The following is a 25,086-nucleotide window of genomic DNA, read 5'->3' as shown; positions in this document are numbered from 1 at the left end:
GGGAGAGGATTGTTCAGTGGGTGGTGAGCAGCTGTATTGTGCAACAATTGTTTTTGTTGAGTTTTATTCCTCTCTTTTTATTTCCTATTATTGGTATTACTCTTATTGACATATTTTATTTTAATTATTAAACTGTTTGTATCTCAACCCATAAGTTTTCCCTTTTTTTATTCTTTATTTTTTTCTGATTCTCTTCTCCATCCCACCAGAGAAGGAGCCAAGAGGCTGCGTAGTAGTTAGTTGCCGGCTGAAGCTGAACTTTCTGTCATAAGGTTAAGCTAGAAATGCTCAAAATTAGGAAGTAAGTGTCAAATACAACTGTAGTATCTGTGCATACAAAAGAGGCGCTGAAACTGTTGGAAACCATGAAGGTGATAGCCTACTGTGGCAAAGCGATGTCTGTGGGGAAGTGGGGGACCTCTCCCCACTGGCATATACTGGCCTGGTTCCCCTCCTCCCTGACTCCAGCCCCCCATCCTGATAATCTCCAGGTGTTTCTGCCACAGTGTGCTTTGACAGTGGCATGGGCCTGACCTCAGAGTGTTTGTACTTAGTTATTATTCTGGCATGCAGTCAAAACTGTACTGTAGAGCATATTAGAAGGAACTTGTGATTTTATTTTTTTTTTTTTTTTAATAGATGATTCTTTGGCAAACTATGAAAATAATTTCATTGGGGAAGGAATAAAAAATCTTGCTACAGGGCTTTCTTCCTGCAAATTTTGAAGGCCTGCTGTGAATAATAGTGTTAGATCTTCCAGGCTTCAAGGATATTTTATAGTGGAAAGTGTTAGGCAACCAAAATAAATATCAATTTCCACTGTCATGAAATAAAGATTTTTCTTTATATTGTACCTTAAAACCCATGTTAAATGACATGTTTCTTTTTTCGGAGATGCAGCAGTATGTGTCCAAGAAGGTTAGTTTTTCATAGAGGCACTAGGTTTGTTCTAGCTTGTTTACATCTAAACAAGAAGTAATTTAAGACAGAAAGAACATGATGGCTTTCTTTGTGAGGAAAAATGTAACAGGAATCCATCTCATAAAGGACTGAAGGAAATCCTTAAATCCAAGGGTTGCCAGTCTCTAGGGTGTTCAAAATACATATGCCTATTTTAGAGCTTGAAAGCATCTCTACTTATAAGATTTGCGAATATTTTTGACAAACCTGGTCCGAGTTTTCTTCTAGCAAAGTTACAGATGAGGCAAGTTTTCCATGGTTTGGGGTTTTTATTGCGAATGCTTTGCACAGCTCCGGTTATGTGCTTCCTTATGACATCAGTGCTGAAGGGGAGAAAGAATGTAAACATCTGTTTTTTATAATTCAATTCCAGGCTTATAACTTGATTAGAATAAGCACTGTTTCTACATGATTAATTTTCCAGTCACAATAGCACACAGTTTTAGCACCAATTTTAGGATTAGTAAAGTAAGGAGAGAAACTAATGAGGCAAATTCTGCTTCATGGTCTACCCTTCTGGGCTGCATCAAACTCTGCGCCTCATCCACGTCGCTCATCCCACTGAAAACAAAGGATACGATTTCCCTCCTACTTGGTGTTTAAAACGATGCCCCCTTGCTCCCTGCAGCGCATGATGCAGCCGATGGGAAGAGAGGCTTGTGACAGTAGCACTGAGGTGAGCTGGAGCAACGTGGATTCGGCTCCCGGCTCTCCCCGAGTCCTTCCGTGTGGCGTTGGGTCAGTCACCTAAGATTGGATTTTCAAAAGGTGCCTGCGGGGACGTAGCTGCATCCTTAAACAACTAAGGAACTCTGAAATGTATAGACTTTAATCTTTACCGTCACCTGAATGGTTAAAACACCACTCTGACCACTTTCTTTACTTTGCTGTCCAGTCTTTTCTTACACCAGAGACTGCCGGTGCCTGGAGCGTCGGTCCTGATCACACTCTTTACTACCCAGTTTATTAGTCACTGTAAGAATATGTTCATAGGAACTGAAGAAACAGGGAGGAAGGGGCCTCGGGATGTCCAGCCTCTGGGTTTCAGGTAGTAGTTGTGGAACTGTAACCGAAGCGAGAGGAGAACCAGGGCAACAGCACCCGTAGGATCGATTTCAGTCTCGTATCACGCGTTTGTAATAATAAAACAATAAATACGCTCCGCTGTCCTCCTTAGGGACGACCTCAAGTCAGCACCGCCATCCTCACCTCCCCCGCCAGGTGCGGGCACAGACCCCTGTCCGTGATGGGCGGAGCAGAGCGGAGCGGAGAGGCAGCCGGCGGCCAGGTACGAGGGGCGGCACCGGCCCAAGCGCGGCCCCCTACCAGCCGCCGAGGAAGCGGGCCCTAAGGTGAGGGCAGGGGCCGCGACGGGCCGCGATAGGCGGGGCCGGGGCGGGCACCGCCTCAGTCCGCAGCCGGGCTCCGGAGGCGACAGCCCTAGCCGTGCCGGCAGTAGCTCCCGCACCCCGCGGCATGGCCGGGGTTCAGCCTTCTCCCTCGGGGCGGCGCTGCCCCAGCCCTGCCCGATAGGAAAGGCGGAGCAGAGCGGCAGCCGCGCGCAGACAAAAGCTGCGGCGCTTCCTGCCCTCCGTGCTGAGGGGAGCTGGCGGGCGGTGGGCGCCGGTCTCCGCGTTCCTCCGGGCGGCGCGTTCGAGTGTCTTTCTCAGCCGCCGGGGGAGCTGCGCAGGCTGCCCGAGAAAATGGCTTTCCGCGGGAGCAGCGGAGCGTGGGAAGCGGGTCTGGGTGCGGTGCTGCTGCTCGCCTTGTGCCCCCACGCTGCGCCCGAGCTCGGTGGCGAGGCGGTGCCGGAGGGAGCCTCCACCCTGGCGTTCGTGTTTGATGTGACCGGCTCCATGTACGACGACCTGGTACAAGTTATAGAGGGGGCATCCAAGATCCTTGAGACGTCGTTAAAAAGACCCAAGAGACCGCTTTACAACTTCGCGTTGGTGCCTTTTCACGATCCAGGTAGGGATGTCTCCCTGGAGGGTCCGGGCGGGATCCGGGCAGGGGAGAGGGGGTTCCGTCGCCGTCTCTCGAAGAACGAAGGTGGGCTGGAGGCGAGATGGGCAGCCGGGGAGTCCACGGAGGACAGCGGAAGAGCGAAGGTCCTGCTAAGGGCTGGCCTATATGGAAGGCTGGGTTTCCTGCGCTTCTAGGGAAGGGTAAGTATTTTTGTCGCATCTTAGCCGTGCTTGCCACACGGGTCTCCGCTGCCCTCTTTGGTTAACTTGCCAGGAGCGAGTAACATTTTTTGCACCCCCACCCTGTCTCCTTGTAGGCAAATACCAGCAGACCTTCCAAAAGCCTTCAGGGTAAACTGCAGTGGACTCTAGGCGCACTGTACGCACCAAAGAGTAGTTTAGGGGACCAAATATGCCACATAATAATTCTAATATGAGCTGAAGCAGCTTCAGTGACCATCTCTCTTAGTAGAGAACATGTATACTAGTAATGAAGCTGTTTTTTTCAATGCTATTCTATGGGAACACACATACATAATACAGTCGTACTTTTCCTCCAATCTTGTCCCATGTTTACATTCAGAAACTTGCACTGAAATGATTTACATAGTTGTGTTTTTCAGTTTGGGTTCTTACTTCTTTCTCTCATTTTAGTGGGTTTTTTGGGGGGGTGGTTTTTTTTTTTTTTCTTCCTTCTTTCTGCTGTACATTGTGTGTTCCTCTCTTTCAGCATCTGTTTTCTATTCCCTTCTTATCCCTTTTCTCTGGCTTTCTTCCTCTTTCCTTGTCAAATATATTCTGGTGACTTGAAGAGGAAATATGAACAGAATGCCCTAGGCATGGATAGTGCATGCTGTGCTGTCCAGTAAAACCTCCTTAAAATAAAAAAATTTAAAAAGTCAACTGTTGGGGGAAAAACCCCTTGAAAATTACCTTTCTGGTTCTAGTTTCCATGGGATATCTCAGAATATGATATTCCGGAAGTTAGTTCTTAAGAATTCCATTTTTGCAGGGATGTCATCATATGAAAACAGATACATCTTTCTTTTTCCCTTAGTCATAGTACTTCTGCTTACAAAATATGTTTGCTATTGTTATAAATACCTTAAACAAAATGCTTAGAAAATTAGAGAAAAACTTGTCTTTGCAAATTTTGCAGCTTTTTCAATCTGCAAGCTTGTATATGTTTTCTTTTCTTCTTTTTTCCCCACCTTCCCCCCCAAAGAATCTATCACTGTGGTATCCGAGTGTCACAAAAGGGTCTGTTTATGTACCTTATTGTTTTCACCTTTGGTGTTTATGGAACAAACATATATGGGACTTAAAAAGCATCATGCCACAGAAGTAAGCAAGAAGGAAGAGATTTTAGTGAAGTGCAGAGCTTAGAACTCCTTATATCTTTTTGGAAAATCAAGTTGAGAGTTCTCCTTGGAATTCTTTCTCCCTGGATGAGTCAGAAAATCAACATGTTGGTTTGGGAGTGTTTTGGTGTTATTTTCTCCATAATCACGCTTTATACATCTTCCCTTTCTGCTCACAATGTGATTCACTGTAAGAACTGATAGACCTCTTTATTTCAGAGGGCTTAGTTATCTATACCAACCATGAAAGCAAGAAGATGATCTTAAGTGGTGCACTTCTAGTTTGCAGGTTTCTCTGGATGGTCCTTTTTCTTGTGCATCGCCAGTAGAAAGAAGTTCCAGCTTTTGTATCATAGATAGTTCCAGTGCTTAGGTTTCATCACAGGCCACTTTCAAACCCTTTGTTTCACTAGCCACTTTTTTCTTTCTCATCCCACATGTCTTCTCTTCCTCATTCAGTTTTTCTTCTTCATGTTTTCTCAATTTAATTAGTTTTCTCCCATCTTTTTGACCCTCTTGGGCTCTCCAGGATCCTTGCTTTTGTTACAGGCCAATTCCTTTAATCATGCTTTTCTGTACCACCACCTGCTTGCTCTGTGCATACCTCACTAGCAGCAAATCCACTGCTACTTTCCTCTACTTGATTCACATTTTTTGCCTTCAGACTTCTTGCTTCCTTGCCTCCTCCCCCATTCCCTCTCTTTCCACAGGAGATCCCTTTCTTTGGCAAATGTTAGATTTCATTCACTAGAATAACTGAATCTTAAACCTGCAGAGAGCTGACCTATACAACAAAGAACTGCTGGCAAACATATATTGGTGTATCCTGTTACATGTCTCTATATGGAAGTCCAACTTCCCTGCACAGCCAGAGGGGGCCTTACTTTTTAGCACAATGGATAACTTATGAGGTCATGAAGGTGTTTGAAAGCAGAGAATGTATAATTTAAACTTCAAACTTTGTCTTAGATTCTGAAAACTATTTCTCTCTATGTCCTCCTTAGAGTTAGAAGGACACACTAAAGTGTCTTTACTTTTATGGATGTAGCAGTTCAGACTGCTGGTAATCTGGTATCTTGCATCTGATGATGACCAAGCCTACATGCTTGAAAAGAAAATCCTAGAAATACTGTTGTGACCATTTCTGTAACATCTTTATTTAGTCTCAAAATTCTAATAAAAAATATTGTTTGGCTTATATTTCATAATGTCCATTTAATTTGCCTGGTGGTGTTCTTTCTGAAAATTGCTCTACTAAATTGATGAGCATGAAATCATAGTTTGTTGTTGTTTGGTTTCCTCACACCCACACCCCGCCACACCCCAAGTTGTATGGTTATTTGCTGAACTGATCATTTTTCTTCAGAAAAGAGCGTTATATATAGATGCCCCACAGACAAATTTTCTTAATGTTTTTGTGAGGTACTGTGCCCCATGAGGCAAATCAGGCTTTACAAGGAGTGCAACATATAGTTGGATCTCAGATCCGAGGACCTTCTTCTTGTGTAAAGCTGTCCTGATCCAGATATGACCTTTTATTGATAGGTAATTACAATTTAACATTGGTGTGGATTTGGCTTTTAACTCCACTGCTTTCCTAATCTATGTTGCACAGAGTATGCTGAACAGTGCCCCAGCCATTCATTTTGCAATACTGCTTGGTTTGTACTGGTTAGTGAAACAGCTCAAGTGCTTTTTAAGCACCATGAAGAAAGAGTTGTTGACAAGGAGAGTGAATTCAACAGAACCATGTATTCAACAAAACCGTCCAAGAATTTGTCTTGGAAGGGTAATTGACATCACAAGGTACAACTGAATTAAAAATAATTTAAGTTATTTAAAAATCCTCCTATAGTCTACTATTCTACTGGACTGCATTGTTACCAAAGTGCTGCATATTGATGCTGCATTATGATATACCAACATATCATGGTCTTTGATGGTAGATTTAAATGTAGTGTTATGCCTATTGCTATGGTATTTTGGTAAGAGTAATAATTAACAAGTATATTTAGCACCAAACCAGAGGTTTTTGGCATAGAATTGCAGCCTACACAAAAAAAGTTATAATGAGTTTCACACTCTGATACTGCTGTACCATCTAGTGGTATGCCGAGATCTCCATTTTGAAACAGCCTTTTGTTTTGGATTCCACTTCATGCGGAAGCATGTGCAACGCTTTAACAGATGACAGGAATTTTTTATTGTGTTTTTTCAATGCCTAAACATGACCACGGAAGTTTTGTAGATAGTGAAAAGCACTGTTGACAAAGAAATCTTTTGCCAGACTTGTGTTCAATGGGAAAACTGGAAGGGAAAAAAAATGTCCCAAATTAAGAAGAGTTGGCACAGGAAAATTTTGAATTGAAGCTGAAGCTTAAGATCAGCAAATGCTTTTGTAGTTGCGTGTTGTGGATCCTGATCTCCTACTAACTTCCATTGTATCCTGTGGAAACGGGATTGGACTTGGAATGTCTTTATTTAACATCTGTGGCCAGCTTTTCTTTTTTTCTTCCCCCCTCCCCATTCCATTAAGGAATTTTGGAAAGGAAAATAAGCCAAAGAGGACAAATTCATCCCTAGTATTTTTCTGTAAAACTAATGGAGTTGTACCAGTAATAACTGACTTTGCATGATTTAATCGAGCATGTCTTTAGTGTGAATGACTATTTTACAGACCAAGCTCCAGTAATTAATTACAAGAAAAATGAAGGTAATATATTATCTCTAGACTTCCCAGTGCACAGGGTGGTGTTTGCCTGTTAATACTCCGTATGTCTACAAAACCTGATATGAGCATCTCCTAACCCTTTTCCTTACAAAACAGATAGGCAACATACTGCTTATGTGAGAAAAGGGAAAATGTTAATACTGCTTTGTTCAGATGGGAAAGCAGTACTGAACTTTAATCATCATCTAGGATCACAGAGTAAATGTGTAGAAGTAGAAATATTTTATTCATTTTTTTTAATTTATTATTGCTTGATCTCACTCCTGGTTTTGAGAGTAAAGCTCTGGTAATATTGTGGAGTAAAGACACATAATTATGTTTAACTTTATAAACTGCGGTCTTTATAACCTGGGGTCTCCTTTATTTAGTAGACTTGCAATGCTGTATCCATAACAACAGTTAGGCTGCTGGGTCGCATAGTAGTTTGGAACAAGTTCAGAAGGTCATATGAAAGGTCTGAGAACTTTGCTTTTTGCAGGTTTGATAGTTGGTTTTTAGCAGGTATAATGAAGAAGAAATAATGCTTTTTCCAGAGGAAGAACATATGAAATTAAAATTAGGCTGTTCTTGGAATTAAAAATTTTCATACTTCCTGACATAAAAAGAATTGTGGTTATACAAATGGATAGTAAAGGGAGATAGAAAACTGTGTGCAGAAATGGAGAAGTAAAGCTTTCCCCTACATGTTAACTTCTGCCTTGAAATACTCACTTGTGAGTGAAGAAGAATAAAATTGTCCTCTGAGGGTAGCATTAAAACTTCCACTCCTGCTCAGCTGAAATTCTCCCTGAAATTCAACTGCAGTGGCTGCATGGCCAGCCTTCCCAATATGAGCCATCAGTTTGTCTTTCCGTATCTACAAGTAATCAGTATCACTGCCTTTTCACTGCCCAGCAGATTTCTTAAATCAGACTTTTCTGATAGCTGTTCTCCAACATGATGCCCTGCACTTGGCCTTTGGCATTCTTCTGTCACTTGAGATCTTTAGCCTCAGGCTTTATTCTCGGATTCATGGTTGTCTACTAAACTTATCAGGCAAAGGCTGAATGTTTAGACAACTCAATTAATGAGTTGTCTAAAACCTTTTCCCGTTCAGAAAAGTTAAATGTTCCTTTTGGTGTAGCCTGAAGAAGGTGGTCATTGTCTTCAGGATTCCCTCTGCTTGCTTTGGGTGGGGGAAGAAATTCTTCAAGACTTGGTATTAGTTTTACCAAAGAACAGGAACATGTCTATAGAGAAACTGTGTGGCAGTAGTTTTCAAAGCAGGGATGATAAGTTTAAGGGAAATGTGGTATTTTGTACTGGCATCTGAGTTTGTCCACTCCACAAGTGGCGTTTGTACAAGGAATGGGGGCAGCATGAGAAAAGTCTAGGAGCTTCTGTGGTGTGTCTTTCCCTTGTAGTTCTTGTTCTGGGGGTCATGTAGACCTGCTGATGTCATTGCATTTTGGGGTAAGTAATAGCACTTATTTGAGGTTGGTTTGTTATCAGCTAGGTTGTGGTGTGGTATAAACTTCTTTAGTACTTGGTGGGTGATGTTCAGTATTGTGTGGGTGTAATATAGTGGGTTTTAATCAGGCTTTGAGAGCGCTGTGATGGAACTGGAGAGATTAGAGAAGTGGTGGGGGAGAGATGTTACCAGTATTTTACAATGTATCCTTTGCTTTATAAAGAGAAAGACTCAGTGGGTTGCTGCTGTGTATGTGTTCTGCACAGACCTCATGTCAGTCTGTTGCATTCTGCAAACTACATAGTGAGATGAATTGGGAATCTCTGCCCATCAAAAATTGAGGACTTGCTGGATTCTAGGTAGGTCTGCTTGTCTTTGGGTAATAGCTCTTTCTGCCCACAATCAGTGGGTCTTCTTACCATTATCAATAGGTAAAATTGTTTTAAAGCTGTCTAATATTTGAACTTAAAATTAGAAAAATTATAAAGTTGGTAAGGAGGAATAAACTGCTTGCCAATGAAGTTCCTGTAGCCAACTGTTTTGCAAACACTGGGTACGTATCAAAATCCCATAGTTTTTATAGGAACCAAAGAGAAGTGTTGCCTCCACTCTGCTTGGCAAAAGTAAGGTCAGAGGCAAAGAAATTTATTCCCTCCATTTAATTCAAGAAGTCCTTTTATTTTGAGAGTTTCATATTTGAGTGGGTTTCATATTATTCCCAAAATCTGAGGTGTGTGCATGGGGTGGTGGTGGAAATGTGCTAACTTAATAAACCTGATCTCCCTGTTCTGGTGCAGTAGCTCTACTGATGCGTCCAGAATATCAGGTTAAAGTTATCATGGTTGATCTTTCAAGACTAGTGTTCTTTGGCCTCAGAAGTTTCAGAATATTCTATCTGAAAAAGTCAAGTTATGTAAGTTGGTATTTTCTGGGGGGAGGAGATTGGGGATGGAGTTGGTTTATTTTGGAATTCCTTAGCTATATAGTGACAGCAATAATGAATCATGTCCAAGTTGTGAGTTTTTCTTTCATGTTTTAGGAGATGCAATATAAATTTATAACTGTTCAGTGCTGTCTTGGTATCTCTGAAGACAACCAGAACTGGGCGTAATAATCGTTAAATCTGCTATTTTGTGCCATAACTGTTGAAGTGTCACTATTACTTGTTGTTTTACCATTGACATTTTTGGCAGGAAATACTCCATTTCCTTAAAGCCTAAATTCTGCTTCTATATTGTTGGTTTTGCTACAAAGTTTTATTGTTACTGTGGTCAGTTGAATGACAGTCACCAATACTGTGACTATACAATAGCAAACAAGTCCAAGTTGATAAGGGTAAAGTCTAAAGCACTTACAGATGTTTTCTATTTCTGAGACTTCTGTGGAAACCATACTGACTGTATGTGAAATGAGTATTTTGAAAACTTGTAGTCATCCTTAATGGAACCTTCTCTGGAGGGTTTTGTTTGGGGTTCCTCTAAAAATAGCTGTTATCTAGATTACAGAAGATAGTATTGCCAGTACCAGAAGTTCCAAAATCTGTGAAACAGTCAAAATGTTGTGACATCATCCTAAAACCTACTAGAATATCACTTAAAACTTTTATCTACTGTCTTAACTCTGTCTCTCCAGCCTTGAAAGTATGCACAACAGTAAATTTCCCCTCGGATTCTTGAATTTTTTTGCAAGGGAAAGGATTTTTATCCCTGTTTTTACTTGAAGATACAATGGCAATTGTAATTTCCTTTAGGAAAAAAGTGATAATGCCTCAAATCTGTCATTCTCTTCTGCTTTGCATTATGATTTGTTTTTCATGTTCCATTTGAAACTGTTGCCTGCTGAACTTACACAGAAGCTACTTGTTCTATTTTGCTTTGCTATCCCCAGCTCCAAGTGGTGACAATTACATGAACAGCTCTGTAGCTCATTAGTAATGCATCCCAATGTTATTCTGTCCCAGTAATTATTACTGAGGTTGTTCAGCAAATGAGGCTTGCTGTTGAGCCGTGTCTGCCTGTTCTCCATAGCTTCTGGAGTTTGCATAGAGGATACTTGACACATTGTGTCACAAATAGCAGTCACTATTACAGTGTCATTGCCAACTCAAACATTAGGTATGCAACAGTGTAGCAAATATTTTCACAGAGTTTTTAATTCACTCCTGAATAAAGCATTTTTTAATGGGAGAGCTTTCTGTCAGTTGTCTTAGAAACTTTACTATTATCCATCCTGAATAACTTTCACTTCCCAGAATAGTAGGTTTTCCTTCATATCGCTTGCTACTAGTAGATAGCAAAATGTGGACTTCAGAGGATCACACAGCTTGCTGAGAAGGGAAGGGTGGTGTGTAGGTTCTGTAATCTCTACTCCAGATACAATTGTGCCTTTAGATCATCTGCAGGGAACTGAACTCATTGAGAAACCGCTGGTCACTGTCCTTGGGGACATGGGTATAGAAGCGTAGGCATACATCACAAAATACATATTTGAAGAGCAGCACAAATCCACACAGTGACAGAATGAAGCTCTGGTTGGTCTTTCAGCTGCTGCTGTTCTGTACAAAGAGATTTGTCTCTGCCTTCCCATTAGAGGTTGCTGCCCTATTTCTGCTACTTTAACTATTTGCTGATTGATCTCAAAGTAAATATCACACAATACTGAACCAGATTAGAAAGCGATCAAGCTGGTGCCAGTTAAACTGAAACAGTGATGCTTTGTCCCAGATAAAAAATGGCTGTGTGGCATATCTTATTATGTCCTGAATTACCCCAGAAATGAGTATGGTTTAATCCCTCTGAAACACAGTGTGGAAGGAGGATCTGTGCAAGCTGTATTCTCTGCCTGCCCGGGCAGCTGAGGACTCTGCTTTCTCCTTCTTATAAATTAGGAAATGATACTCTTACCTAAGGTAGCAATGTCTGATACCTGGGAGCAATAGGGAGAAGGTAACAATGGTGTAAGAACTGAATTCATAGTCTTCTGACTGCCCCCATTCTCCTCCCCTTTTTCGCCCACTTCAAATTTATTTCTCAAAAGTTACAGTAGCTTTTTTTCCACACAGTCATATATAGAAGCCAAGTTAGTACTACCCATGGCATTAATCATATAACGGTAGGCCATGTTGGACACAAGTCTTGATGGGAGCTCTATGGTATGTCAAGAAAAGATAATTTTCTGATGATGTATGCATCTACTGCATTGGTTTAAGTGTCCACAAATCAAATCTCTAGTGATTTATGAAAAGAAGATATGTGATGCAAATCCTCAATAGCTTTTAAGCCATGACTAAGGCTGTCCCCGAGATTGATATATTGTCTCTTTTTCATCTGGAGAAAACAGTTATTAAATTAATAAGGAGGCATAAATATTGTATACATCTTTATCTCACTTTAGCTGAGGCAATAATGTTCATTGTAAGATGAATCGTCAGTGAAATGTACAGAGGGAAGTTGACAAGGAGGATAACCAAAGAATATCTACCTTTTGAAATGACAACCTTGTTCTTTTAAATTGGCAATGCTAGAAGATCATGAAAAATAATGCCTTCTGTGATGTGGAGTTAACAGTGAACGCCTTTACTGAAGAGAGGAGCCTGAGTTCTTGGAGCATAATGAAGAGGAAAACGCCCAACAAACACACAAACTGAAAGCTGCTGAAAGTGAAACTCTGATCCTTAATCCTTGCTGAGTGCGTGTTCATATGCCTTTTGAAAGCTCCATACTATGTGATACAGAGCTGAGCCACATGTTAACTGCAAAAGGGTAAACAATACTTGTCCTTTATAGGGGTACATGGAGTGATGGGAGTCCATTTGCTGGTACAAATTATGTTTAAACTTTTCTTAACCAGCGGTGATCAAAAAGAGTTTATATTGGGTTGGTACTTTGCCATGCACCTGGGACATTCTTTGTCCTGCCATATCAACTTACTAGGAACCTTGGAGCTATTTCTATTCTGCTGCATGGACCTGAAGTATGTGTCTTTGTAGTCTTTTTCTGACTTGTGGTTTACAAGTTGTTTTTTGTGTATTGGAGGCTGCTTGGAATTCATAATAGTGGGCATTCAATTCAGTCAGTTGAGGATCTGGATAAGCTGGATGAAGGAGTATGGAAAAGGAACAGATATTTAATTTAGTTAATAAATTTTGAATGTGGCCTAAAGAATGACAGGAGGAATCCTTTAGACAGTGAAAGCCCTCAGATGCCAGTTAGTATATATTTTCCAATCAATGATTTGATTTTTGGCATATGCTGTGGGCTTTGGTTTTGAAGTCGATGCATACATCAGAGAAAATATTGAGAACATAAGTTTTTCAGTTTGCAAATGGCAAAACAATTTCTCTGTTGAAAGAGACTGATGGTGTGACTTGATTGGCTTGCCATGCCTTGATGTGTTTTGTTAGAAGAAATAGGATAGATTTAATGAAATGTGTTCTGGGCTAGCTGCTTCATTTTCTTACTACTGCCGGTGAGAATGTGTTTTACCCCTTTAATACATTGTTGAATATAATTAATTTTTTATAACTACTGTCAGTGTTTAGGATTTCGTGTTTTAGATGTGTTGCTCTCAGATCTGATTTATGAGATGCTTCAGTTCTGCCTATTGTGAATTCGTGCTATGAAGTTGTTGGGTGAACTCTGGGTCCAAGATTTGCATTTTGTATAGGGATAGTTTGCAATGTTACATTTTTAAGCAGGATCAGAGTGGTTTAGGTCACGCATACCCCCTTGTGGTCTATGATTAAACTTCTCTTGCTGCCTTTTTAAGAACGTGTGCAACCTATTCTTTGGTAACTGTAGATGTGAACTGAGCTTTTCCCTGTTTCTTGCCAGAGGAGAAGCACAATGACTTCATGTTCCTGAAGTACTTAAATGGGATCATGTCAAGGTACGTAAAGCCATGACACTGAGGACAGGATTAATCCCATCCATCAAGCACTTAACTGACGAACCTTTGCTGAGAGTCTAGACACTCAAAGGTTCCTTCTGTAATTGACAAAAAGAAACTGTCACCTTTGTGAAGCAATTCATTGCTTGTGAATCTCTAAGTACTCTTTGGATGTCTCATTTGGTTTTGCTGGCTGCAGAGGGAACAAAAGTTAGTTCAGCTGAAGCCCTGAAAATAGGAGGTATAAAATAAAGTGAGAGGCTTTCTCACTATTTCCTACTCTGGAGCTGACTGTCCAAATAATAGCCCCTGAGGTTTGATTCATACTGGTTTTCATCCTGCCATACAAATACTGGGTGCTCACATGAGACTAGATCACTGGGGTAATAGACGGTGTCCACACTGTGATGTCTTCCCTGGTTCTGATCTGATACCAGACCTTCAGGCTAGCTGAAGAACCTTTCCCTGGTAGGGCATTTTGAGCTAAAACTGGGTAATGCTCAGTGGCAGCCTGTGCAGGCAGCTCTAGCATAAACTGAGGCATTCCTGCAAGTCTGCTTTGCCAAGGGTGTTGGTTGATGCCTAATGATGTGGCTAATCAGAATGTCTTACTCCTCATTTGCCCTTACTGCAGATTGTCAGTAGAGTTTGAACATTGGGTATTCAGCAGAGACCATTCTGTGTAAGCAAAGGGAGTAATACTAGCAGCTAAGAGGCTGATAGTCATTGTGGGGAGAAGCCACAAATGGGGACCCTGATGCACACTGTTAATGTGTATTACAAATGTAAACAGACTGTGTGTATTTATAAAGATATGTTAACTTTTTGTTCTGTATCCCATGTGCCCTTCCATCTTGATATTCTTTGGTACACCTCTTTACAGAGTCAGTGTGTGCAATTTTCAAACTCTGCTCAAGTTGTAGCCCTTTTCCTAAAATATACTTAGCCACAGATATCAGTCTGCAAGACATTACTGGTAAAATAGATGCATATTTGAAATGACATATTCCCAGACACCAGGCCAACAAGCTGCACATATCACATGCAATGAAATATAATTGAAAGTGTTGAATTTGTTTTCAGTAATATATCCCTATTAGCAGTCTCATCTGTTCACTCTGGAATAGTGGCTTCCTTACCATATGCTCTTGGTAATACAACAGTTAGTGTGTGATATTAGGTACAATGAATCGAGTATATAAGTGTTCAAAGCCTGTGTATAACATAGTGGGACTCCCAAAATAAACTTGGATGTATGAGCACTGTGCAGAGAGAATTTTAAATTATTCTTTTGAGGTGTCTTCATGAGCCAGCTATTACAGAAGACAGCTGGTCCCTTCATGGTGCAGAGCCTGTGCAGAATTGCAATTGAGGGAGTAAACTTTATCTCTGTATTTCAGTGCTTCAGTGTTTTCATGGGAGCTGTAATGCTTCCTTCCTCTGCTGTTTTTTTTTCCCAGTCATAGGACTACAAAACATGACGACAACTTTAAAAGATAGTTTCATGTAGCCTGATATACAGTAGAGCCAAAATCCCAACATAGACTTTAGAACTACAGGATAAATTACAACCAGTAGAGCTTTTTCTGCAATGAGATGTAACCAGATGTAACCAAAGGCAGAATGGGCTCCCAGTTTTCAGAATGGAAAAACCTTGTTGAAGTGGAGTGAGTGGGGGTGGGTTTGCATAGTTAAGTGAAAATGAAGGAATGTCTTGTGTTGCTATAGTCCCAGCTAAATGTAGGGTCTGTTTGCTCAGGATAGCAGCTCTAATCTATGGCTATAGGTTACTGCTGGATTCCTGCCATCTTGTTTAAATTACATTCATAGCCTGGGGGAGGTAGGGAGGTGTAAGCAGGAAGCCATTGTAATTTTCATGCTTTGGACACCAGTGTATTTTCATGAGCTGAAGTGAAGTGTCTCTGGGGATGCTGAATATCACTGAAACATTTCCTGAGTTCTCTTAAGCTGTACAATGGTATGTCCGAGTCTGTTTTCCAAAGGACAGAGCTTTTTGTTTAGTTAGTGAGGTCTTAGTTAGTTCACTGAACTAGTATGCTTTTGCACTTATAATTTATTGAGGAAGAGAAGAAGAGGAAAGTTGTGCAGGAAAAATGAAGTTCTCTGCCTTAGAACAGCTAGGAATACTGTGGTTTCCTTTATGCCCCCATATTAATTTATATTTCTGTTTTGTAAAATCCTCAAGAGGTTGTGTCTTTATAGCTACTGTGTCGGAGCTAGGTTTTTATAGATTGTGAATAAGTGAAATGGTTAGGCAAGCACATGATTTTAGGCAAAAGAGCAGTAGCTGGAGCACCCAGCTAGAAGAGACTGATTGCTGCCAATCTTTGGGCAAATGACTCTATGGCACTTCTTTTCCATTTGGTGTTACTTAGCTTGTACAGCACCAACCCAATAGTAGTGTGGTTTTAATTAGAGATCTGCATCATCACTGTGCTAAACACTGTCTTTCACCAGAGATTGGGTATGATAAACACTGCTAGCCCCCAGCAAGTGGCAAGGGCAAAGCCAAACATCGCCTCTGTTAGACTGCTGAAGTGACACATGGCATGCACTGGTTGGTATAATGTTTTGCCTACTTTCCTACAGCATTTGAAGAATATAATATGGTGCTTAGGCAGTGGAGCTTGTCCAGGATTGTTGCCTCCTGATTTAACAGCATATTACCTAAAAGTCTACATCTTCACGGTTTCTTTTTGTATCTGTATGTGGTTTTGGGTTGGTGTTTTGTTGGTTGTTTTTTTTTTTTTTTTGTTTGTTTTTGTTTTGGTCGTGTCTTCCCCTTTTAAATTCTACATAACCTAAATCAAAGCAGAGAGAATTCATCTGACTTGATCCTGAGTCACAAACTTCTGTGTTAGCCACAAACCCACAAATCACTTCTTTTCCCTGAAATGTTTACTCCTTCTTTTCCTCTCTTTCCTAATCTTTCAAACTCCCACATCTTTTTATCTTTTTCATCTCTGCCTTCAGCCCATCCCTTCCTCAAATTTTCCATTGACACGTTTCTCTGAGAGGTTCAGTGTCCCTTTTCAGTGCTCCCTTCCTTTATCTCAAGATTTCTTGGCAGTCCGGAGTATGTTTTGCATATGCAGACTGGATCCTGGTGATGAAGTGTGTTGGTGCTAAAGGCAATATATTCTTGCTCTGAAAGAAGTGCTGTGTTAGCCACAAAGAGGTTTATGTAGGAGATGATGGAGAAATCTTTCCCTTGCTGCTTTCAGTGTGTCTGATGGCTGATGCTTGCCTATGCATGAATGAGAGTGGTAGCAAGGACTTGTATCATTCTCACTTTTCATATTGGCCCTGCATGGGAGTTCTTTTCTAGAGTTTGTCTGGGTCTGAACTGGACCAACGGACTCTGACATTTTGCTTTCTGAGACTTTGGCTGAATTTGTGGATATACATTTTCTTAAATGTGTTGCTGTATTGGAAAAGATTACTGCTCTGCTATCAGCTTCCCTCTTTGAGGTTATAGCCTTTTCTGATCCCCAGCTATGAGGGCTTCTTCTCAATTCCAGGTTAACTCCAAAACGGTCCAGGTTATAAGCTTGCTAGCTTGATTACAAAGAGTGCATGAACAACTTTGCTGCCCAGTGGAGGAGGTGATAACTTGTGTTAGGACGGTTCTGGAGAGCAGGACTGGTAGTTTGTTCAGCTGGCATAGCTGCGGTGGGAAGGGAATGAATGTCCCTAGTGCTAATGAAGTGAATTGAACTGGAAAGATTAAACTACACACGGAGCAGTGTGTGTGCAAATCTAGATAGTCTCTGTGAATGCTGACAATGGGAGAAAAAAATCGTGTGCTTTGTGTATCAAGCTTTGTTCTAAATATTGCTGCTGTTACTCATGCCTAGGGTGTCAAAGGTGGAGATCATGTCATTACTGTAAAAACTCAGCCCTTTCCTCACCCTTGAAAGTGTAATTGTAGTGTTGTTACCTGAAGTGAACGATGCTATATGAAGATAAAAATAATGAGCATTAGCTAACTTGCATATTAAAGAATTTGGCAGTTTTATCACTTCAAGCAAATCTTTTTAGCTCCTGGTGGTTTGGCATAGCCACTTATACTGATATGTACCAATGTTTTTGCTTTTGGAGGGGAAGTGCAGAAATATTCCATGCTGGTAGAGGTGTGTGATAGGTTATGGAGATGGAGCTCTAGTTTAGCAAGCGGTATAAGAGGATGAAATTGTTTCTGTAAAGTTCATGAGGGAAGAAACATAAGAGATGCTGTTGTATGCCATTTTTACAGGGATGAGTCTTGCTCCATCTCATACCATACCGTTTGCAAAACAATTAAATAAGAAAAGCCCTAAATGTGAAGCATGTTTTATATTAACTGTTTGGTTTGCATTAAGCTTGTGTAGAGGCAGATTTGAAATATGTAAAACCTTTCAAAGCTTAGAAATTTTTGCTGTAGATAGTTATGTGATAACTCAAGCACATCTCACCTTTTGTGTTGTAGCTACATAGCATTAAACAGTTTATTAGTTGCAAGGAAACGTCCCATTGTGCAGCTATAAAAGCCATTTTCCCACTTCATTTTTTTGTCTCATTGAATGGGTTTTGATCTCGGTTAAACGGTGTAAATCCAGCATAATTCCATTACAGTAAGTGATGCTAGTTTGGACTTACATCGGTATAACTGAGGGCAGAGTCTGGCTATATTAATTTACTAAGTATTACATATGTCCCAAATACCATAAAATTGTAGAATCATAGAATGGTTTGGGTTGGAAAGGACCTTAAGATTATCTAGTTCCAACCCCCCCAGCCAGGAGCAGGGACAACTTCTGCTAGACCTGGTCACTCAAGGCTCTGTCCAGCCTACCTTGAACACTGCCAGGGATGGAGCATTCACACCTTCCTTGGGCAACCCATTCCAGTGCCTCACCACCCCCACAATAAAGAACTTCTTCCTTATATCTAACCTGAACTTCCACTGTTCAAGTTTAAACCCAAAGCTATCCTTTCACATCTCCTCTTCAGACCTTACTGGCTTTTCCTACTTTCCCAAATTCCAAGTGTAACAAGGGAGGTGAAATTTACTTGATGAAATATTGTTTATGCAGGGTCTGTTTTTATTAGCTCAGCTGTTTTGAATTCTTTTCAGCACTGTTTGGAGTTTCATTGTACTAGGGATAGGATCTGAATTCATCATGTTTTTCCTACCTGTCTCAATTTTGTCAGAAATGTGGTGTTTTAAATTACAGGATGCTCTCCCATGTTATCATTGAATAAGAATTGTATGCCTCTTTGGTATTTCAAAGCAGTTCTTAACTCAAAAGTTCAGAAAAAAGTTGTGCCCTAAGGTATTATTGTTAATCAGCAACATAACATGTTTGAAAGAGCTTAGTAAATGCAACTTTGGAGAATCAGATGAATTAATTTTTTCCTGTTTTTCTTTAAATTTCCTGACATGATGCTAGCTTTGTAGAAGTGTACTCTGAACTTTATTACAGAGTATTTTAGTTTACCATGTGTGAGAGACATCTGGAATTTTGTCTATTCTGTTAGCTAAGTTTGGATTATTGTTGAAGTTTAGATGTTTGGACAGTTTTATCTGTGTTTATATAGTTTAGCTGGTACTCTTGGGTCTTGATCTATATAATCGGACCAGAAATGAACCCATAATTTCTGCATTAAGCTCTTTACAGTTGGTCTTCTACTGGTACAGTATCTCTACCTTCATATGATGACAAAAAGCCTGGCCAGAATATCCAGCTAGGGATAAAGAATGGATGGGAGATGGGAAACACCACCTCCCTCACAGTATGAAGACCCCGGCCACAAAGAAACTGTCTGTAGTTAAGCAAAACAGGAGGGACAGCAGCAGATTTAAACAGGTCATTGTCGGCCACTAACAGTCATTTGCTGAAGTGAGTAGCTCCAGAGAGGATGCCTTCAACACCACAGCGAGGGGAAACACAATGTCCAGAATAACAGGAAAGGCTTCTATGGGTATGTAGCAAACAAAAGACAGACTACTGATAATGCGGGCCCTCGCCAGAAGCTATCGGGAGAACTGGCTACCCTGGATTTGGAGAAGGGTAAAGTTCTCAGTGACTTCTTTGCCGCAGTCTTCACTGACAAATGCTCTGACTACACCATGCAAGTCTTGAAAGGCAGATGCAGGGACTGTGAGAATGAAGACCTTAGGCCCACTGTAGGAGAGGATCAAGTTTGATATCATATTAAGAACCCAAATGTGCACAAGTCCATGGGACCTGATGAAATCAGTCAACGGGTCCTGAAGGAGCTGGCGAATGAAGTTGCTAAGCCACTGTCCATCATATTTGAAAAATCATGGCAGTCAGATGAGGTTCCTGACGACTGGAAAAAGGGAAATATAACCCCCATTTTCAACAAGAGGAAAATGGAAGACCAGGGAACTACAGACCAGTCAGTCTCACCTCTGTGCCTGGCAAAATCTTGGAGCAGATTCTCCTGGAAAGCATGCTATGGCACATGAAAAAAAGATGAGATGGTTGATGACAGCCAACATGGTTTCACTAAGGGGCGAATCCTGCCTGATCAGTTTGATGGCCTTCTATGATGGGACTACAGAACTGATGGATAGGAGCAAAGCAGTTTGTGTCATCTACCTGGACTTGTGCAAAGTGTTTGACACTGTCCTGCACAACATCCTTGTCTCTAAACTGGAGAGACATAAATTTGATGGATGGACCACTTCATGGATATAGCATTGGCTGGATGGCTGCACACAGAGTTATGATCAACAGCTCAATGTCCAGTTGGAGACTGGTAACGAGTGGTGTCCCTCAGGGGTCAGTGTTGGGACCAATCTTGTTTGACATCTCTGTGGACAACATGAACAGTGGGATTGAGTGCGCCCTCAGCAAGTTTGCTGACGACACCAAGCTGTGTGGTTAGGTTGATGCGCTGGAGGGAAGGGATGCCATCCAGAGGGACCTTGACACACTTGAGAAATGGGCTAATGCCAACTTCATGAAGTTTAATCAAGCCAAGTGCAAGGTCCTGCACCTGCATCAGGGCAATCCCAGGCACAGCTACAGGTTGGGTGGAGAAGTGAGTCAGAGCAGCCCTGTGGAGAAGGACTTGGGGGTGTTGGTTGACGAGAAGCTTAACATGAGCCGGCAGTGTGCGCTTGCAGCCCAGAAAGCCAACCATGTGCTGCGCTGCATCAAAAGAAGCGTGACCAGCAGGTCAAAGGAGGTGATCCTGCCCCTCTACTCTGCTCTTGTGAGACCTCACTTGGAGTATTGTGTACAGTTCTGGTGTCCTCAACATAAGAAGGGCATGGAGCTCCTGGAGCAAGTCCCGAGGAGGGCCATGAGGATGATAAGGGCCTGGAGCACCTCCTAAATGAAGACAGTCTGAGAAAGTTGGGACTGTTCAGCCTGGAGAAGAGAAGGCTGCATGGAAACCTCGTAGCAGCCTTCCAGTATCTGAAGGGGGCATACAAGGATGCTGGAGAGTGACTCTTCATTAGGGACTGTAGTGATAGAACAAGGGGTAACGGATTCAAACTTAAACGGGAAGTTTATGTTAGATATAAAGAAGAAGTTCTTTACTGCGAGGGTGATGAGGGACTGGAACAGGTTGCCCAAGGAAGTTATGAATGCTCCATCCCTGGCAGTGTTCAAGGCCAGGTTGCATGGAGTCTTGGGTGACATGGTTTAGTGTGTGGTGTTCCTGCCCGTGGCAGGGGTGTTGGAACTAGGTGATCTTAAGGTCCTTTCCAACCCTAACTATTCTACGATTTATGATAAAACACTTAAAGTCCTTGTATATATATTTTCTTTCTTTCTTTTTTTTTCTTTTTTTTTTTTTTTCTTTTTACCATTTTAGCATATGCTTATGGTTTTTTTTCCTGGGTGAGGCCCTGAAGATTTGCCTCTGGCAACAAAGAAATCTTCTGGAAAACTAGTGATTTAAACCTGAGCTATACAGTCTTAATCATTTGGATGCCATTTTGTACTGCATGCACCTGAACGAGACCTTCACATAAGGACTGAATTGCTATTCATGTCTGTACCTGAATGTCATAGAATCAGCTAGGTTGGAAATGACCTTTAAGATCAAGTCCAACCATTATCCCAGGACTGCCAAGACCAGCATTAAAACATGTCACTAAAGGCCTCATCTACATGTTTTTTGAACACTTCCAGGGACAGTGATCCCACCACTTCCCTGGGCAGCCTGTTCCAACACCTGATCACCCTCTCAATGATGAAATTTCTCCTAATATTCAATCTAAATCTCCCCTGGTGCAGCTTGAGGCCTTTACCTCTAAGTTCCATGTAGTGAGAGTCTTCACCATGACTACACCAGTGGGCAGTTCATAAAGACAGATGGTTCCTTGAACCGGCACAACAGGCAGTTTAAAGAGTTAGTTATGCACCTATGGTGTTTGTTGCTTGTCATTAGTGTTCAAGATAAGTTAGACTGACTATTAGTACGTGTAGGAATTTCATGGTTTGTGAATACCACTAAAAACTGCATATATTTGTTGTTGTTTTGAGGCTTCTTTTTGGTGCAAGAAATGAGGCATTAATGAAAAGACTTGAGTAGCTGTAGCACAGCCATCAGCCTGTATATCTGTGCTTTCTTTTCAGAAGTCCCGCTGAAGATGGTGGCATTCAGAAGTGTGTTTTCTTCAGACCTGAACCGCTTATGCTGTTTTAAAGTGTCTGTAATCAAGACGTTCCTTTTGTAGGACTGCACTTTCTTGTTTTACAGCTAGGCTACCAGAGCTCCAGAGCTCCCATCACTAGCAGGCCTTTTGCTGGAGATGTATGTTTGGAAAAATGTGTAAGTGGAGGTGAAATGGGCAGTTGAAGATGCAGTGTTGGGTCACTGGATGGCTGGACTTACAAGTCTTGCTGCCTATGGAGGACATTGGGCATGAGATTGGCACTTGAGGGTGTGTCAGAGACTCCTTGCAGTAGGAGCACTAAACAAGTCACAGCAGAACAAAGACAGAATCCAGTATATAAGGTCAGTATCAATCTATCTTAAGACTAGCTTCAGCTAGAAATGTATATTCTGTCTTGAGATGTATAACTAGTGTTCTTGTTCTTTAAACAAAGATGAGTGGCTTGTGTTGTGTGACAATTTGGGCCATTTAAGTTCTTAAGTTATTAATCCATACAGTCTGTTGAAAATTATTCCTTTAATGGTGTGGAGGTTTTGGATGAGTTTTCTCTTTATTTTTATTTTTATTTTTATTTTTTTATTTTTATTTTTATTTTAGCACTTCTGGAATCTTATCAAGCTCTCATAGCATATAATATTGGACAAATTTAAAAGTTAAGTCATTTTCTCTTTGCTCTGAAGAGGCTGAGGAGCGTTCACTTGCTGACTAATATGCCAGTAGTAATGAACTACTTGAGGGTGAGCATTGCTACAGTAAGATTTAGGACAACTGCTACTGTTTAGTAAAACTCTTGGGTCTTAATCATCTTGGAAGACTAGATGCATTGTGTCAGTCCAAAAACAGAATGAGAGATGAGAGGACCATGGAGAAAATATAAAATAAAGAAGCACTGAAACCATGTCTCTAGGGATTTCAATCTTTGCTAACACAAATAGGGTGGGGAAACTTTGATAACAGGATGACTGAAAATGGCATCAATTGAGAGCAAACTTCAGCTGATGAGATCAGCCTGTAAGCATCTTTATTTCTACTCAACAACAACAGTGAATGACAAAAATTTCAGGTTGACTAAAAGCACACTTTTGATGTTCACCATGGCATCCTTAGTTAATGTACTTGGTTGCCAGCTGCAGCAACGAAGAAATTAGCGCCTACCTTTCACTTGTGCTGACTTGCAAGGGGAATGGTTACCACTTCAAATATTTTTATGATGGTTTTTTGTTTGTTTGGGTTTTTCTCTCCCAGGGTCTGCGTTGTGCCTGGATGAAAATATGCTTTTGACAGACCTACATAAACAGTACAAGTCATGTTGTAGCACTGATTTTTGGGAGCTTGATGGCTTCATGGCCACAAATCCAAATTCTCCAAAGAAGAAAACTTTGTGCTTTGTGGTGTATAAACAGGCTAAACAACTTAGTGAAAACAATCATGGTAAATGATTCAATATTTTAAATTTGATAATTCTTTAAGAGTAACTTTGTAAATTATATAGTAACTGATCTATTTAATTTCCATGTGAGAATTCCATGTTTTTCCAGTAGCCACCTGAGTACATCCCAGTTGTATTGGACTCGGCCAGATAAAAGGCGAAATTGCGAAATACAGGGGTAAAAGCAAAGAAATTAGTCTAAGCTAATTTCTGTCTAAACATAAATAGTGGCATTAATTTGAGCAATTTTAAAAAAATTAGCAAACAGAAAACAAGGTTTCTCCATAATGTATTCCTGTTTAACCAATTTAAGTTATCCTCTTGAAAAATGAAAGAGACTCTTTTGTTTAGGATAAAAAAAGTTAGCGTTCTCTCTCCCTTTTTTTTTTTTTTTTTTTTATTTCCCTTAACTTTTCCCTCCCTCCTCACATCTGCTTTCTCTATTAGTTTGGATCATGCTTGCATATTTATACCAGTAAAACTCAGTGGAATTTAATAATCCACAAATAATGTTTAATGTTACCCTTTACTTCCACAGCTTTCTGAAACTACTGAACACTCAAACCTGCACCAAGAGCAGAAATATTCTCATGACTTCCCTTTCTTCTTCCAAAGCCATGAAACAGCTTTTCTACAGCCATTAACCTCCTGTTCTGTTCAGGTGTCCCACCGAACATTTGGATGTATAATGTTGTGGTGCCAGACGCAATGAGCCACTGCAAAGGGGCAATAGAAATCTGCACAGAACATGATTCGGCTCCTGCTGATGCTGCTAATCATAGCCAATTGCACTGAACTGTGATGTGTCTATAGGTGTGGTGTGGGTAAATCTGGATGGATTAGTAGCTACTCAGTTAAGCTCTCATGAACCTTGCTGTAATGAGCTGCTTTGAATTACTGCTTGCATAGAAGATTTGGCAAAATGCAGTGTATTTGTGAGCTGCCAGTAAGGAAGAAACAAATGCCACTTCTGAGACTCAGATAGCACCTCAGTACTATTGTAGGCCAAGTGGCAGGGCCAGGCCCTGTAACCTACATGTTATTTTTGAGCTATGCTCTATGGTCTTAGAGTTAGTTTCTTATAAAACGCTACTGGTGGCTTAACTCTGAGTTTAACCAGAGCCAAACCTACAGGTTTGGCTGCCTCCTTGAGCTGGTAGCTGCTTACACAGTGAGGGAAGACTGCACCATAGTACTGCTTGTGGTTGGCAAAGGCTATTGCTTTACCCGCTCAGAGGATGGAAAGGGGTGACAGCTAAAGCTGAGAGTCTGTTTATTTTTTTGCTGTGGAGTCCAAAGCATTGATAGTCTATTCAGCTTTAAGTCATATAATTTATGAAATCCTTGTGTTTATCTTTTCTGTGGAGACACCTGTAACATCATTCAGCTTAGTAGGGCAGCATCATCTACTTCAAAAACATCTCATACTCAATAGATTTTAGGTAGAATCTCAAAGATGATGAATAAAGTGACTGATGAGCTTTTAGGATGCTGACTCCTGAGTGGAGCTAGCTCACACTGAGATAGTGGCATGCTCTGCCACTGCATGGCTGAGCTCTTGGTGATGAAACCCTGGAGCTGCTGTTTCACAGCTGAAGAAACAAGCTGAAGTTGTTGCTTTCTGAACAATTGCATG

General features: G+C 41.0%; 1 protein-coding gene across 8 annotated transcripts in view; it reads left to right on the top strand.

Moving 5' to 3' along the window:
* Nucleotides 1–2,534: 2,534 nt before the first annotated feature.
* Nucleotides 2,535–25,086, top strand: part of HMCN1 (hemicentin 1) — a 191,877-nt gene continuing 169,325 nt past the window's right edge. For all 8 annotated transcript variants that reach the window (XR_003992472.1, XR_003992473.1, XM_030493507.1 and 5 more), the window contains exon 1: nucleotides 2,535–2,931. Coding sequence is in view for 6 of the 8 variants with exons in the window: in XM_030493507.1 (XP_030349367.1) it covers nucleotides 2,664–2,931 (268 nt within the window). In the remaining 2 variants the exon portion in view is untranslated. The remainder of the gene's footprint in view (nucleotides 2,932–25,086) is intronic.

The sequence above is a fragment of the Strigops habroptila genome, chromosome 8 (assembly GCF_004027225.2).
Source record: "Strigops habroptila isolate Jane chromosome 8, bStrHab1.2.pri, whole genome shotgun sequence".
Classification (NCBI taxonomy): Eukaryota; Metazoa; Chordata; class Aves; order Psittaciformes; family Psittacidae; genus Strigops; species Strigops habroptila.
This window is presented reverse-complemented; position numbering and strand designations above follow the sequence as displayed.